This window comes from Manis pentadactyla, chromosome 8, assembly GCF_030020395.1.
Source record: "Manis pentadactyla isolate mManPen7 chromosome 8, mManPen7.hap1, whole genome shotgun sequence".
Lineage (NCBI taxonomy): Eukaryota > Metazoa > Chordata > Mammalia > Pholidota > Manidae > Manis > Manis pentadactyla.
In genome coordinates, this window is record NC_080026.1 from 90,124,188 (window position 1) to 90,138,756 (window position 14,569).

At 38.7% G+C, this 14,569-nt stretch overlaps 1 protein-coding gene across 3 annotated transcripts in view; it reads right to left on the reverse strand.

The window, feature by feature from the left end:
* Window positions 1-14,569, reverse strand: part of DNA2 (DNA replication helicase/nuclease 2) — a 54,051-nt gene that overhangs the window by 14,985 nt on the left and 24,497 nt on the right. For all 3 annotated transcript variants that reach the window (XM_036923976.2, XM_057505922.1, XM_057505923.1), the window contains exons 10-14: window positions 12,670-12,900; window positions 9,651-9,767; window positions 9,464-9,573; window positions 9,067-9,176; window positions 8,215-8,439 (exon numbers count right to left, since the gene is read on the reverse strand). In XM_036923976.2, the coding sequence (XP_036779871.2) occupies window positions 8,215-8,439; window positions 9,067-9,176; window positions 9,464-9,573; window positions 9,651-9,767; window positions 12,670-12,900 (793 nt within the window). The remainder of the gene's footprint in view (window positions 1-8,214; window positions 8,440-9,066; window positions 9,177-9,463; window positions 9,574-9,650; window positions 9,768-12,669; window positions 12,901-14,569) is intronic.

The window sequence follows — 14,569 nt, forward strand, 5'->3', positions numbered from 1 at the left end:
GGGGGCATTACGATGAGCATGTATAGTGTGTGTGGGGCACGGGGAGGGCTGTGCAACACAGAGAAGACAAGTAGTGATTTTACAGCATCTTATTATGCTGATGGACAGTGACAGTGAAGGGGTATGTGGGGGGGACTTGGTGAAGGGGGGAGCCTAGTAAACATAATGTCCTTCATGTAATTATAGATTAATGATACCAAAATAAAAAAAATTTTTTTTAATAAATAGGAAAAATAAAAATACAAAATTCAAACGTAAATTAAAAGAAAAAAAAAGATAGAGAACCAAGATGGCAGCGTGAGTAGAGCAGCAGAAATCTCCTCCCAAAACCATATATACTTTTGAATATACAACAAATACAACTAATCCCAAAAGAGAGACCAGAAGACATAGGACAACAGCCAGACCACATCCATACCCGCGAGAACCCAGCGCCTGGCGAAGGGGGTAAGATACAAGTCACAGCCCAGCAGGACCTGAGCGCCCCTCACCCCAGCTTCTGGCGGGAGGAGTCGGAGCGGGGAGGGAGTGGGAGCCCAGGACTGCTAAACACCCAGCCCTAGCCATCCGCACCAGAGCACAGACACAGTGCACATGTGGGGTGCTGGAAACTAGGGAAACAGGACAGTAAGACCTGTGAGCCGGTCCCCACAGCTGGCGCACCCGGGACAAAGAAAAATGAGTGCTTTTTGAAAGTCTTAAAGGGACAGGGACCCCACAGCTGGATGGAAGCACCCTGGGACACAGCCCAGCAGCTGTGAATCCCGGGGAACTCTGGGCGCCTGAACCCCCGCAGCACAGCTTGGAGGCCCCTCACTGTGATAAACAGCCTCCCACCTGTTCCCCCTCCGACGCGGCTCCGCCATATTGGAGAAACAGCCTGAGGCTGGCCACACCCACAGCAACTGCAGAACTAAATAAACTCCATAGCAGCCAGGCAAGATCAGAAGCCCCGTCTACACACAGCTGCCCAGCACAAGCCGCTAGAAGCCGCTGTTCTCCCATGAGAGGAAGGCCACAAACTGGCAAGAAGGGACTTTCTCTTACCCAACACATGCACCAGCTCCCCACAAATATATCTATCGCCATGAAAAGGCAGAAGAAATTGATATAGACCAAGATCACAGAGGCAAACCCTGAGGAGATAGACCTAACCAGTCTTCCTGAAAAAGAATTAAAAATAAAGCTCATAACCATGCTGATGGAACTGAAGAGAAATATGCAAGAGCTAAGGGATGATGTCTGGAAGGACATTACAGAAATGACACAATCTCTGGGAGGATTTATAAACAGAATGGATAAGATGCAAGAGGCCACTGATGTAATAGAAACCAGAGAACAGGAACGCATAGAAGCTGATGCAGAGAGAGATAAAAGGATCTCCAGAAATGAAACAATATTAAGAGAACTGTGTGACCAATCAAAAAGGAACAATATCCGCATTATAGGGGTACCAGAAGAAGAAGAGAGAAAAAGGGATAGAAAGTGTATTTGAAGAAATAATTGCTGAAAACTTCCCCTAACTGGGGGAGGAAATAATCGATCAGACCATGGAAGTGTACAGAACTCCCAACAGAAAGGACCCAAGGAGGACAACACCAAGACACATAATAATTAAAATGGCAAAGATCAAGGACAAGGACAGAGTTTTAAAGGCAGCTAGAGAGAGGAAAAAGGTCACCTACAAAGGAAAACCCATCAGGCTATCATCAGACTTCTCAACAGAAACCTTACAGGTCAGAAGAGAATGGCATGATATATTTAATGCAATGAAATAGAAGGGCCTCGAACCAAGGATACTGTATCCAGCACGATTATCATTTAAATATGAAGGAGGGATTAAAGAATTCCCAGACAAGCAAAAGTTGAGGGAATTTGCCTCCCACAAACCACCTCTACAGGGTATTTAAGAGGGACTGCTCTATATGGGAGCATTCCTAAGACTAAATAGATGTCACCAGAGAAAATAAAATCACAGCAAAGAAAGCAGACCAACCAAATACTAACTAACTAAAGGCAAAAAATAAAATCAACTACCCACAAAAGCAGTTAAAGGAAGCACAAAACAGCACAGAATAAAACAACCAATATATAAAGAATGGAGGAAGAGGAAGAAGAAGGGAGAAAAATAAAGAATGACCAGACAGTGTCTAAAATAGCTCAATAAGTGAGTTAAGTTAGACAGTAAGATACTAAAGAAGCTAATCTTTAACCTTTGGCAACCACTAATCTAAAGCCTGCAATGGCAATAAGTACGTATCTTTCAATAATCACCCTAAATGTAAATGGACTGAATGCACCAATCAAAAGACACAGAATAACAGAATGGATAAAAAAGCAAGACCCATCTCTATGCTGCTTACAAGAGACTCACCTCAAACCCAAAGACTATAGGAACAAAGAAAGACTGAAGGAACAAAACAGCAGCAGAATCATAGAATCTAAGAATGGACTAACAGTTACCAAACTGAAAGGGACTGGGAAGAAAGGGAGGGAAGGGAGGGATAAGGGTGGGGAAAAAGAAAGGGGACATTACGATTAGCATGCATAATGTGGGGGGGGCACGGGGAGGGCTGTGCAACACAGAGAAGACAAGTAGTGACTCTAAAGCATCTTACTACGCTGATGGACAGTGACTGTAATGGGGTGAGTGGGGGGGACTTGGTGAAGGGGGACCCTAGTAAACATAATATTCTTCATGTAATTATAGATTAATGACAACAAAATTAATTAATTAATTTTTTTTAAAACATCCTGTAAAGAGGATGAAAAAACAAACTACAAAATGGGAGAAAATATCCTCAAACATATCCAATAAAGGACTAATATCTGGAAGATATAAAAAAATCTCTCACTCAACAGGAAAAAAAAAAATATCCAGATGGACAACAAAGAGACATTTCACTGAAGAGTATATATAGATGGCAAACAAGCACATGAAAACATCATGAGCCATTAAGGAAATGCAAATTAAAATCACAGTGAGATACCACTATATACCTATCAGAATGTCCAAAATGAGAAACAGGAATACCACCCAGTGCTGACAAGGATCATTCATATATTGCTGGTAGGAATGTGAAATGGTACAGATGCTTTGGAAAAGTTTGGTAGATTTTTTAAAAACTGAACATGCAACTACCAAATGACCCAGTAACTGCACCTGAGCAGTTATCCCAGAGAAATAAAGACTTAATGTTCACACAAAACCCTATACATTAATGTCTATAGCAGCTTTATTCATAATAGCCAAAAACTGGAAACAATCTAGATGTTTTTCAATGGATGAATGGTTAAACAAACTGTGGTATATGCATACAAGGAACAATCCTTACCAATAAAAAGGAACAAAAATTGATACATGCAACAAACTGAATCCCCAGGGTATTAGGATAAATGCAAAACAGCAATCCCAAAAGGTGCATACTGTATAGTTCCATTTATATAACATACTTGAAACAACTAAATTACAGAAATGGAGAACATATAAGTGGTTATCAGGGGTTAAGAAGAGGATGGGGTAGGAATGAAGTGCATACAGTTGTAACAGTGCAACATGAATGATCCTTGTGGTAATGGAACTATTCAGTGTCTAGACTGTATCAATGTCAATATCCTGGTTGGATATTTTACTAGTGTTCTGCAAAATGTTACTTCTGACCAACATGGTATACATGACCTATTATTTCTTCAAACTGCATGTGAATCCATAATTATGTCAAAATAAAGGTTAATTTAGAAAAAGTCAACCAGATAAACATCTCAGCCACTTCAAACTTCTTCAATAACTACTATAGATAGTAGACAGGCAAAGGAGCTGAAGGAACAGCTTATGAAATCTAATTTATTTCAGATCATTTTTTTAAAGACAAAAATTATCAAGACGTCCCAGTAAAAACATACACAGATATTAAATAATAAAATAAAAATTAGGTTCTACAAAATAGCACAGACTCAGAGACTCCAAGAAAGGACTAATGGTTACCAAAGGGGAGGGGTGTGGGAGGGCGGGTGGGGAGGGAGGGAGAAGGGGATTGAGGGGTATTATGTTTAGTACACATGGTGTGCAGGATCACGGGGAAAACAGTGTAGCACAGAGAAAGCAAACAGTGAATTTGTGGCATCTTACTACACTGATGGACAGTGACTGCATTGGGGTATGGGTGGGGACTTGGGGTAAATGTAGTAACCACATTGTTTATTCACGTGAAACCTTCATAAGAGTGTATATCAATAATATCTTAATAATAATTTTAAAAATATTAGGTTCTACATTAAAGTCTAGAAATACCTATCACAAGACTGCTCATGTACCATTGCTTTTAGTTCAAACCCACTAAACAATTCTTGAGTAGTTTTCTAGGTGTGATATTGTAATATAATTAAGAAATATATATTTGGTCTTCCTCCTTGTTCTTGGCACAGAACTCTTAAAACACTATGTATTTTCTAAGGATCAGGGCTGTAAAGAACATCTTTTGTTAATTATAAGAAGCCCCTTTCAGAGGCAGGGGAAAAGATGGCAGTGTGAGAAGTGAGGCAGAAACCTCCTCCCAAAACCACATATAACATGAAAATACAGCAAATACAACTAATCCTGAAAGGACGACCCAAAGCCTGCAGAACAAACTGTCCACATTTGGGGAAAAGAGAAGGCCACACAGAAAAAGGCAAAGTAGGAAAGCCACGATCCAGCAGGACCCAAGCCCTCCCCTGACCCCAGCTCACAGGTGGGAGAAAGAGAAACAGAGCAGTGAAGGGGTAGAAGCCCAGGATTGCTAAACACCCACCCCTGGAGATCTGCTCTGGGAGCATGAACCTACATTACATGGTGCTCTGGAGATTAGTGGGGTTGGAAAGCAAAGTGAGGTAGAATGCTCGGAGAGACAGATTCCAGCCACCTGTGGAGAACAGGTCCCCACAACCGGCTACTCCAGGACAAAAGAAAGGCAGGCACTTTGAAAGACTTTCCAACAGTTAGAGGGGTGCTAAAGGGACAAGGATTACATAGAGCTTGCTGCTCAGGAGAAAGGACAAGTGTACAAAATTGTTCTGGCACACTCAGTCCAGCAGGCTGGGAGCTTTCAGGAGCTTCAAATGTTCCTGAGGTGCCCCCACTGAGGTATGCAGCCTGCCTCTCCTTCCTCCCAGTGCACACCAGTCCACACACCTGCTGCCCCAACAATCGTGCCAGGCCAGCCATAGGGCACCCCCACCTATGGGGCATAAGGCAGAGGCTCCTCCTTGCACACTTGGCCCACTGGACCGGGCAGTGGAGGCAGGCACTGCAGCCAGGAAACAGTTAAGAGCTCTTTCCTCCCATCAGGCACTGGTGCCACTCAACTGTGACCCCACGCCCCCTACTGCTCCAGGTGCTCCACAGCTCAAGAGTAGAGCATCTGCACTAGAGGGCGCTGCCCCATTCCTATATACTAATGATGAACTAGAAGAGAAATGAGGAAAATGATAAACTAGAAGAGAAATGAGGAAAACAATCCTATTTACAAATGCATCAAAAAGAATAAAACACCCAGGAATAAACCTAACCAAGGAGGTAAAAGACCTATGCCCTGAAAACTACAAGACACTCATGAGAGAAATTAAAAGCACCAATAAATGGAAATACATCCGTGCTCATGGATAGGAAGAATTAATAATATCAAAATAGCCATCCTGCCTAAAGCAATGCAATCCCTATCAAAATTCCAACAGCATTCTTCAACAAACTAGAACAAATAGTTCTAAAATTCATATGGAACCACAAAAGACCCCAAATAGCCAAAGCAATCCTGAGAAGGAAGAATAAAACTGGGGGGATTATGCTCCCCAACTTTAAGCTCTACTACAAAGCCAAGTAATCAAGACAATTTGGTACTGGCACAAGAACAGACCCATAGACCAATGGAACAGAATAGAAAGCCCAGGTACAAACCCACGCATATATGGTCAATTAATATATGATAAAGGACCCATGGATATACAATGGGAAAATGACAGCCTCTTCAACAACTGGTGTTGACAAAACTGGACAGCCACATCTAAGAGAATGAAACTGGATTACTAACTCCATACACAAAAGTAAACTCGAAATAGATAAAAAACCTGAATGTAAGTCATGAAACCATAAAACTCTTAGAAAAAAAATAGGCAAACATCTCTTGAATATAAACATGCACAACTTTTTATGAACATATCTCCTTGGGCAAGGGAAACGGGTGAAAATGAACAAGTGGGACTACATCAAACTAAAAAGTTTCAGTAGAGCAAAGGACACCATCAGCAGAACAAAAAGGCACCCTACAGTATGGGAGAATATATTCATAAATGACATATCTGATAAGGGGTTAACATCCAACATATATAAAGAACTCACATGCCTCAACAACCAAAAATCAAATAACCTGATTAAAAAAATGGGTGGAGGATCTGAACACACATTTCTCCAAAGAAGAAATTCAGATGGCCAACAGGCACATGAAAAGATGCTCCACATCGCTAATTATCAGAGAAATATAAATTAAAACCACAATGAGATATCACCTCACACCAGTTAGGATGGCCGACATCCAAAAGGCAAGGAACAACAAATGCTAGCGAGGATCTGGAGAAAGGGATACCCTCCTACACTGTTGGTGGGAATGTAAATTAGATCAACCATTGTGGAAAGCAATATGGAAGTTCCTCAAAAAACTCAAAATAGAAATAATCATTTGACCCAGGAATTCCACTCCTAGGAATTTACCCTAAGAATACAAGTTCTCAGATTCAAAAAGACATATGCACCCGTATGTTTACCGCAGCACTATTTACAGTAGTCAAGATATGGAAGCAACCTAAGTGTCCATCAGTAGAGATGTGGTAAATATACACAATGGAATATTAAGTCATAAGAAAACAAATCCTACCAGTTACAACAACATGGATGGAGCTAGAGGGTATTATGCACAGTGAAATACGCTAGTAGGAGAAAGACAAGTACCAAATGATTTCACTCATTTGTGGAGTGTAACAACAAAGCAAAACTGAAAAAAAGTCTGCAGACTCACATCAGCAGACTCACAGACTCCAAGAAGGGACTAGCAGTTACCAAAGGGAAGGGTTTGAGAGGGTGGGTTGGGAGGGAGGGAGAAGAAGATTAAGGGACATAATTAGCACACATAATATAGGTAGTCTCGGAGAAAACAGGAGAGCACAGAGAAGACACGTAGTGACTCTATAGCATTTTACTGCACTGATGGACAGTGACTGCAATGGGGTAAGTGTGAGGGACTTGATAATATAGGTGAATGTTGAAACCACAATGTTGCTCATGTGAAATCTTCATAAGATTGCATATATCAATGACACCTTAATAAAAAAAAAAGCCTCTTTCAACCATACCTGAGTTTATGCTAATGAAGAATGGAAGCTGGTTGCGAAGGAACCAACCCTGTAATGAGAAGGCTAGAACTTTCAGCCCCACTTCCACCTACTCTACCTCTACTTCGCCACCACAAGAAAAGGAAGAAGGACTGGGCATTAAGCTAATGACCAATGGCCAATGATTTAATCAATCATGCCTATGCAATAGTATCTCCATAAAAACCCTCAACAAACATGTTGGGAGAGCTCCGGAATTGGTGAACACATGGTGATGGAAGGGTGGTTTACCTGGAGAGGGCATAAGAACTCCATACCCCTTTCCACATACCTTCCCCTCCACATCTCTTCCATTTGGCTACTTCTGAGTGTACTATATAGCCAGTAACATAGGAAGAAAGCAATTTCTTGAGTTTTGTGAACTATTCCAGCAAATTATCAAACCCAAGGAGAGGGTTATGCCAACCCTGATTTATTCAGGGTTGTTCAGAAGCAGAGGAGGTTCAGCTGTGCAACTGAGAACTGAAGTTTGGGGCAGTCTCATGAACCCTGAACCAGTGGGGTCTGCACTAACTCCAGGTATTTAGTGTCAGAAGTGTTCTGAGTAGTGAGAAACAGAATTTTCCTTTACTAGGATATAGTAAACTAGAAGAGCCCTGAACAATAAACCATCAACTTCATTTCAGTTTAGAAGCAAACAGCTAACTACAAATTAATAAACTCGTCCATTGACTTCTATAAATTAAACACATGCAAATTTGTTCAATGTGACTGAATCTCCCAGAATATATTTTCTGCCCTCATTCTCAGCTACAAAAACTATTGCCAGTATTATTATACAATAATTGTACTTACTTGACTATTATAGAGCTCCTCTAGAAGGGCTAAGGATTTAATGGACTCTGATCTGCAAATTTCCTCCTCTGTAAATTTCTGGATACCTGGATGAACCTTTTGAGTCTGACCCAGGCGCAAAAATCCAATTTTAAACTTCACTAACTTCAAAAGAATATTGTCAACAGCAGAGTGAGTATAGCTGGTCAACAAAACACTAAAACCACAGGCATAGAGAATTCGTACCTAATAATGAATAAGAGAAAGGAAAACAGAATTACTTTTAATTCCAGATAAATTTTAACATGCTTACATTTTTCAAATAGAATCAGAAAACTTAATAGGAAGCATATCTAAGAGCTAAGTCATGTAACTCTTTTGGAAACTATAAAACCAAAATGTTTTATAAAAATAGCATGGCATTATTGTCATGTTATTAATGACATTAATAATATATTATTAGTGATAATAAAACTGAATACATATAAACTTGAATAGTGTCTGGCACACAGTATCAATCAGTAAATATTTTCTGTCATCCTTCTGATTACTCTAAGACTGCTCAGAAATTTACTGACATGCAGAAAAAATCCAAGAAACATATATTTCAGCTGCCTTGGTACAATTTATCATTTTTTAAAGGAAAGGAAAACACAGTGATACATATGCTACCAACAGAAAGGGACCTTAGATAATCCTAAATGTAAGAAATCTACATGATTTAGCTTTTCTATATCTCATGTCATTCTAAAAAGATAATTGGAAATAAAGGCATTTTGATTTAAAATTCATCCCTTTTGGTATCAAATATCACATTCTCTGACTGAGAAGCTGATTTAAATATTTAGTTTCTAAGCAAAAGAATAACCTTACTAGAGTACATATTGTAGTTGTTTTTCCTGTTCCAGGCATGCCCACGATGAGTGTGTAGTCTTTTGAAAGGAGTACCTTTTTCATTGCTTGCCTCTGAGGTTTATTCAAACCTACATTTAAATTTAAAAATAACAGGAAAAAGTGTTGAATTTTAATGAGCAAATTAACTGTTTTATAAGAAAAGCAGCCTCTATTCAAGTCTGTCCTTCAGTACATCTTTTCAAAGTAAGAAAATATCATGGTGACATCAAAGGATATATATAAACTTCTACCAAAGAGTCTGTCTGAAAAGTATAATTTTAAGTTTAATAAATTAAATTATAGACTGTAATACAGATAAAATTATAAATAGAATCAAGAAAGCTTAATGGAAGCAGACATGCTGATTATAGCATACCTTTTAGAATGCAGGCAACGGTATCTTTTGCATCATGTGGAAGAACAGAACTGAGGTAGGATATAAACTGGGGTTCACAAAAGTCAATGATTAAATCTCGAAGTTTTTGGCTAAAAAGAAAAAAATGCTTTTAGTAATATTCCTTATGAAGATGGGGTAAAATTCAGATTCATTCATTGTTACAAACCTGATGCAAGTATTTTCCATCAATTTAGAAAGATTTCCTAATGGGGTATCTATATCACAATTTTTTTCTTCCTGGTCCAATCTGAACAAAGTTGATTCTGGAAGTACTGACAAGTTCCTAAAACAGCAAACAAGTGCACACAGATATATTTCAATTAACATCATCAATTGGTCTGTATAAGAAATACATAGCTGTCTGCTAAAAGAGCAAATGGGCCAGCATAGCTATTAAAATGGCTACCAGCCCCAAATTCACACTTGCCAATCAAAGACAGCATGAGACCCGAGACTGGTGGGAGAAGAGGATGGCACCAGGCACCAAGGTCAAAGCAGTTAAAAATCAGGACCCTACATTTGCTGACAATTCACTTGGCCTTGCCATTTAACCTGGCTTACCATGCTTAGAGGGATCCTGAGCAGACAGCTCCTTCCTCCTCAAGCCTGGGGTACAGGTCTCTTTCCTGAGGCCTTCTCCCACTCCTCCACCAGCCTCTAAAACCCTGGTGTTCCTTAGGGTCCCCTCCCTGGTTCTCTGCACCACTCTTTCTTGTCATTTTCCCTTTGATCTATGCCAAATGGGGATCTAAATCTGCAGGACTCTAAATCTTCAGGCCCGATCTCACATTCCTCTCCCACCTGGTTCCCCAGAAGCTTCAAGTCTGGATATCCAGCAGGCACCAAGATCTTTCCACTTGGTTAAAATCCAGTTATGAAAATTCAGTATATTCAAAACTGAACAACTCTTCATCCCTGCTGAACTTGACCCTCCTCCTGTAGTCCTGATCTCAGTTAGTGGCACCTGCATCTACACTGCTACCTTGATCCTTCCCTCTCCCTCTCCCCAACCCTTACTCCCAATCAGTATACAAATGCCAGCCAATTTTACTTTTTAAATACTCTTCAAGTCATTCCATCCTCTCTGCCAAAACTACCCTGCCCTCAGTCACCTTTATCCTGGACCACTACAATAGTTCCCTGGTTTCTTCAGTTTTGCCTCCGTTAATTAACTATTTTCCACAATGCATCCACAGAAAAATGCAAATCTGATTATTGTCATTCTTCTGTTTCAAACTCTCCAATGCATCTGAATGAATAAAGTCAAAACTTTTTAATGTAGTATATAAGACCTTCTATGACCTGACCCCTCCAATTTCTTCCTTCTTTATATATTACATTCCAGAAATAATTACCTACATTTTCCTAAACGCTCCATTTCAAGCTATATTATTGCATCATCATGCCTTAATGCACCACGTTTCCTCTATCCAGTATACTCTTCTCAGTGCTTCACCAGTCTACCTTATTAACCCACAGAATTAAGATCCAGAATGATCTTTTTCAAAAAGCCTTCCCTGAGCTTTCTAAAATTGGGTTGCCTCTCCTCCATGTTCCCATCAATTTGAATACTTGTCATATTAGACTGAAATATGTATTTGTCTACCCACAGATGATAAATTCCTCAAGGATTTGGAAAGTACCAACTACAGAATAGACACTAAAATAAATACTGCAAAAGACTACAGGAAATCCTAACAGAAAACAGAAATATCATGGTTCATACTCCCATATCATGAAACCCAGACTAGGCTTGGTTATAGCTTAACTAGGATTACAGATTGGTAGAGAACAAGTCTGGACAGTTCTGTTGTAGTTACACATAAATCACTGCATCCCAATTGCTGATCAAAATTCATTAAGAAATGGTGACACATGCCTCCACTGAAATACAAGGAAGTACATGGAAGAGGGGAATATGGATATTGGAGAATATGGATACCACAAATTTTCATACCAACTATTCTACTATTTAATATTTTCCTTTAAATCAACTCATTTTGTTTTAACTGAGATAAAATATATCACAACTGTAAATGGAAAAAAAATTTTTTTTCTTTAAAAAAAAGGAGAGATTGAAATGATGAGCGCCCAGAGTGCTAAGGAGAAATAAGCTTTACAGCGAACACAGGGTATCTGTCCTGCCTGCCACACACGTGGTTATGAGAGTTAGATGAGATTATGTCCACATTAGCAGTATGGAAAGTAATGTACTGAGCAAACACTTAGCAGTTGGTAGTTCTCAAAATGTTAAAGATGTAATCAGCACATGATGCAACAATTCCACTAGGAGGTATCTACAAAGGCAAATAAAAATATGTTCACAGAAAAATTTGTACATGACTATTTGTAGCAACACTTGCCATTAATACCCCAAAAGTGGGAACAACTCAGATGTCACTTAGCTGGTGAATGGATGAACAAAATGTGGTCTATCCACATAATGGAATATTATTCAGCCATAAAAAGAAATGAAGTATTGATAAATGCCAAAGTGAACCTCATAAACCTTATGCTAAACAAAAGAAGCCCAACAAAAAAGGTCATGTATTGTGGTTCTATTCACATGAAATACTCAGAATAGATAAATCCAAAGACAGAAAAGCAGATTAATTGTTGCCAGAGGCTGAAGGGAGGGAGAAGTCATGAGTGACTGCTTAATGGGTATGAAGCTTCAGGATTAAGAAAGTGTCTTGGAATTAGATAGAAGTAATGATTATACAATATTTTCAATGTACTAAATACCACTGAAATGTACATTTTAAAATGGTTATTGGTCCATTTTATATGAATTTTACCTGTTTTTTAAAAAAAGGATTGAAGTACTGACACCTGCTACTACATGAAGATGAACCTTGAAAACAGTATGCCAGGTGAAACAGCTACAAAAGACCATATATTGTATGATCCCATTTATATGAAATGCTCAGAACAGGCAAGTCTATAGAGACAGAAAGGAAACTGGTGGCTGCCTAGGGCTGGGGGAGTGAATGCTAAAGGGCACAGGGCTCTTCCTGGGGTGATGAAAATGTTTCTAAAATTGATTTTCATGATGGTTGCATAACAATACTAAAAGCTGCTGAATTGTACAGTTTAAATGGATTAACTGTACGGTATGTGATTTTATGTCAATAAAACTGTTACTCCTTACTCTTCCCCACACATAAAAGGGAACATTTCATTACCTGTCTAATAAACAGATTACTGTTGTCATGTTAATCTCTTTCACATATCCCCTAGACAATGCAAACAGTGTTCTCTCTTCTCCACTTAAAATAACTCTGTCACCTGCCATTAGATTTGTGATGGGCATGGCACCATTTTTACGTTGGAAATTATGCAAATATTGTCCATCACAAACTGTCCTTACACGTTCTATTCTGATTAGGTTTCCAATGCAGTTGCCATTTTCCTCCCTATGAAGGAGAAAGAGAAACAGAGAAATAATGCTTCCATTTACATCACATACAAAAACACTCTGCATTTTCCAACAATTTACAGCTGACCCTTAAACAATAATGGGTTTGAACTGTGTGAGTCTACTTATGCATGGATTTTCTAACACATGGAAGTTTTTTTGTGATTTGTGACAATTTGAAAAATATTTTCTGTAACTTTATTTTAAGAATACATTATATAATATTGTATACACATTAACAAAAAACATGTGTTAACCAACCACTTATGTTATTGGTAAGGTTTCCCGGTCAACAGTAGTATATTAGTAGTTACGTTTTGGGGAAGCCAATAGTTATATGCACATTTACAACTGCAGCAGGTGTGGGGGCAAGGGGGTCAGCATCTCTAATCCCCAAGTTGTTCAAGGGTCAACTGTACTTAGTCATCTGACCCCTTGTAAAACACAAGCACTAATATTGAGTCTGTCATTTTTATAGTTTCCATAATTTACACTCAAGTATTAGAAATGCTGAGGAAACAGTCTATTGGTTTTAAAATAATCTCACCAATAGGCCTCCAGACAGGTGCTAGGGAGCATCTCCCTTGTAGCACAGAGAGGCTGGGATCAGCACTTCGATCCTTGAATGACACCTCTATTTCTGTGCTGACACACATAACATTACAGAAGGTACACTGTAATAACATGTCCTTAAATCTGATGTGGCAACAGTAACCTATTTCTTTAGTATGTGTAAGAGCACTTATAATTTTTTGTTATTAAAATAATGGCAAGTGATTTGCAACACATAGATGGAACTAGAGTGTATTACGCTCAGTGAAATAAGCCAGGAGGAGAAAGACAAGTACCAAATTATTTCACTCATTTGTGGAGTATAACAACAAAGCAAAACTGAAGGAACAAAACAGCAGCAGATTCAAAGACTCCAATTACCAAAGGGGAGGAGCTGGGGAGGATGGGTGGGGAGGGAGGGAGAAGGGGATTAAGGGGCATTATGATTAGCGCACATAATGTAGGTGGCTCACGGGGAAGGCAGTACAGCATGGAGAAGACAAGTAATGACTCTGTAACATCTTATTAAGCTGATGGACAGTGACTGCAATGGGGTTTGGGGTGGACTTGATAATATGGGTGAATATAAAAACCTTCAAAGATTGTGTATCAATGATACCTTAACAAAAATAATAATAATAGCAAGCAAATTGACAATTTCACTTCTTTTAAGAAATCAGTATTAAGCATTTACAATCTCTTAGTCACTATTAAATTCTACATAACCTCAGAAGTTTGTTGGTGTATATACATGACATATTCACTGTACTTCTGTAATCTATCAAAAACTATATAACTTTCTCCACTGGGTGGTTTCCTTATGTTAAAGTCTACTATTAAAGAAATAATGATCCAATTATTTCTAAAGTCACATTATTATCAATATTCATTCTGCAAGGAAATGGATCAAAAACAACCAAATACATTAAGAAAAATACTATGCAAAGATATACAATATTACAATCTTACAAGTACCTTGTAAAAAAAAAAGGATCTCACAAAATACAAGATTGGCCACTTTTACAAAATTTGAATCTGTATCAAAACTTAAAAAATATATAAACTTTTAAGTACTAGTATTTAAAATACTAAATAAAACATCATTAATTTGCACT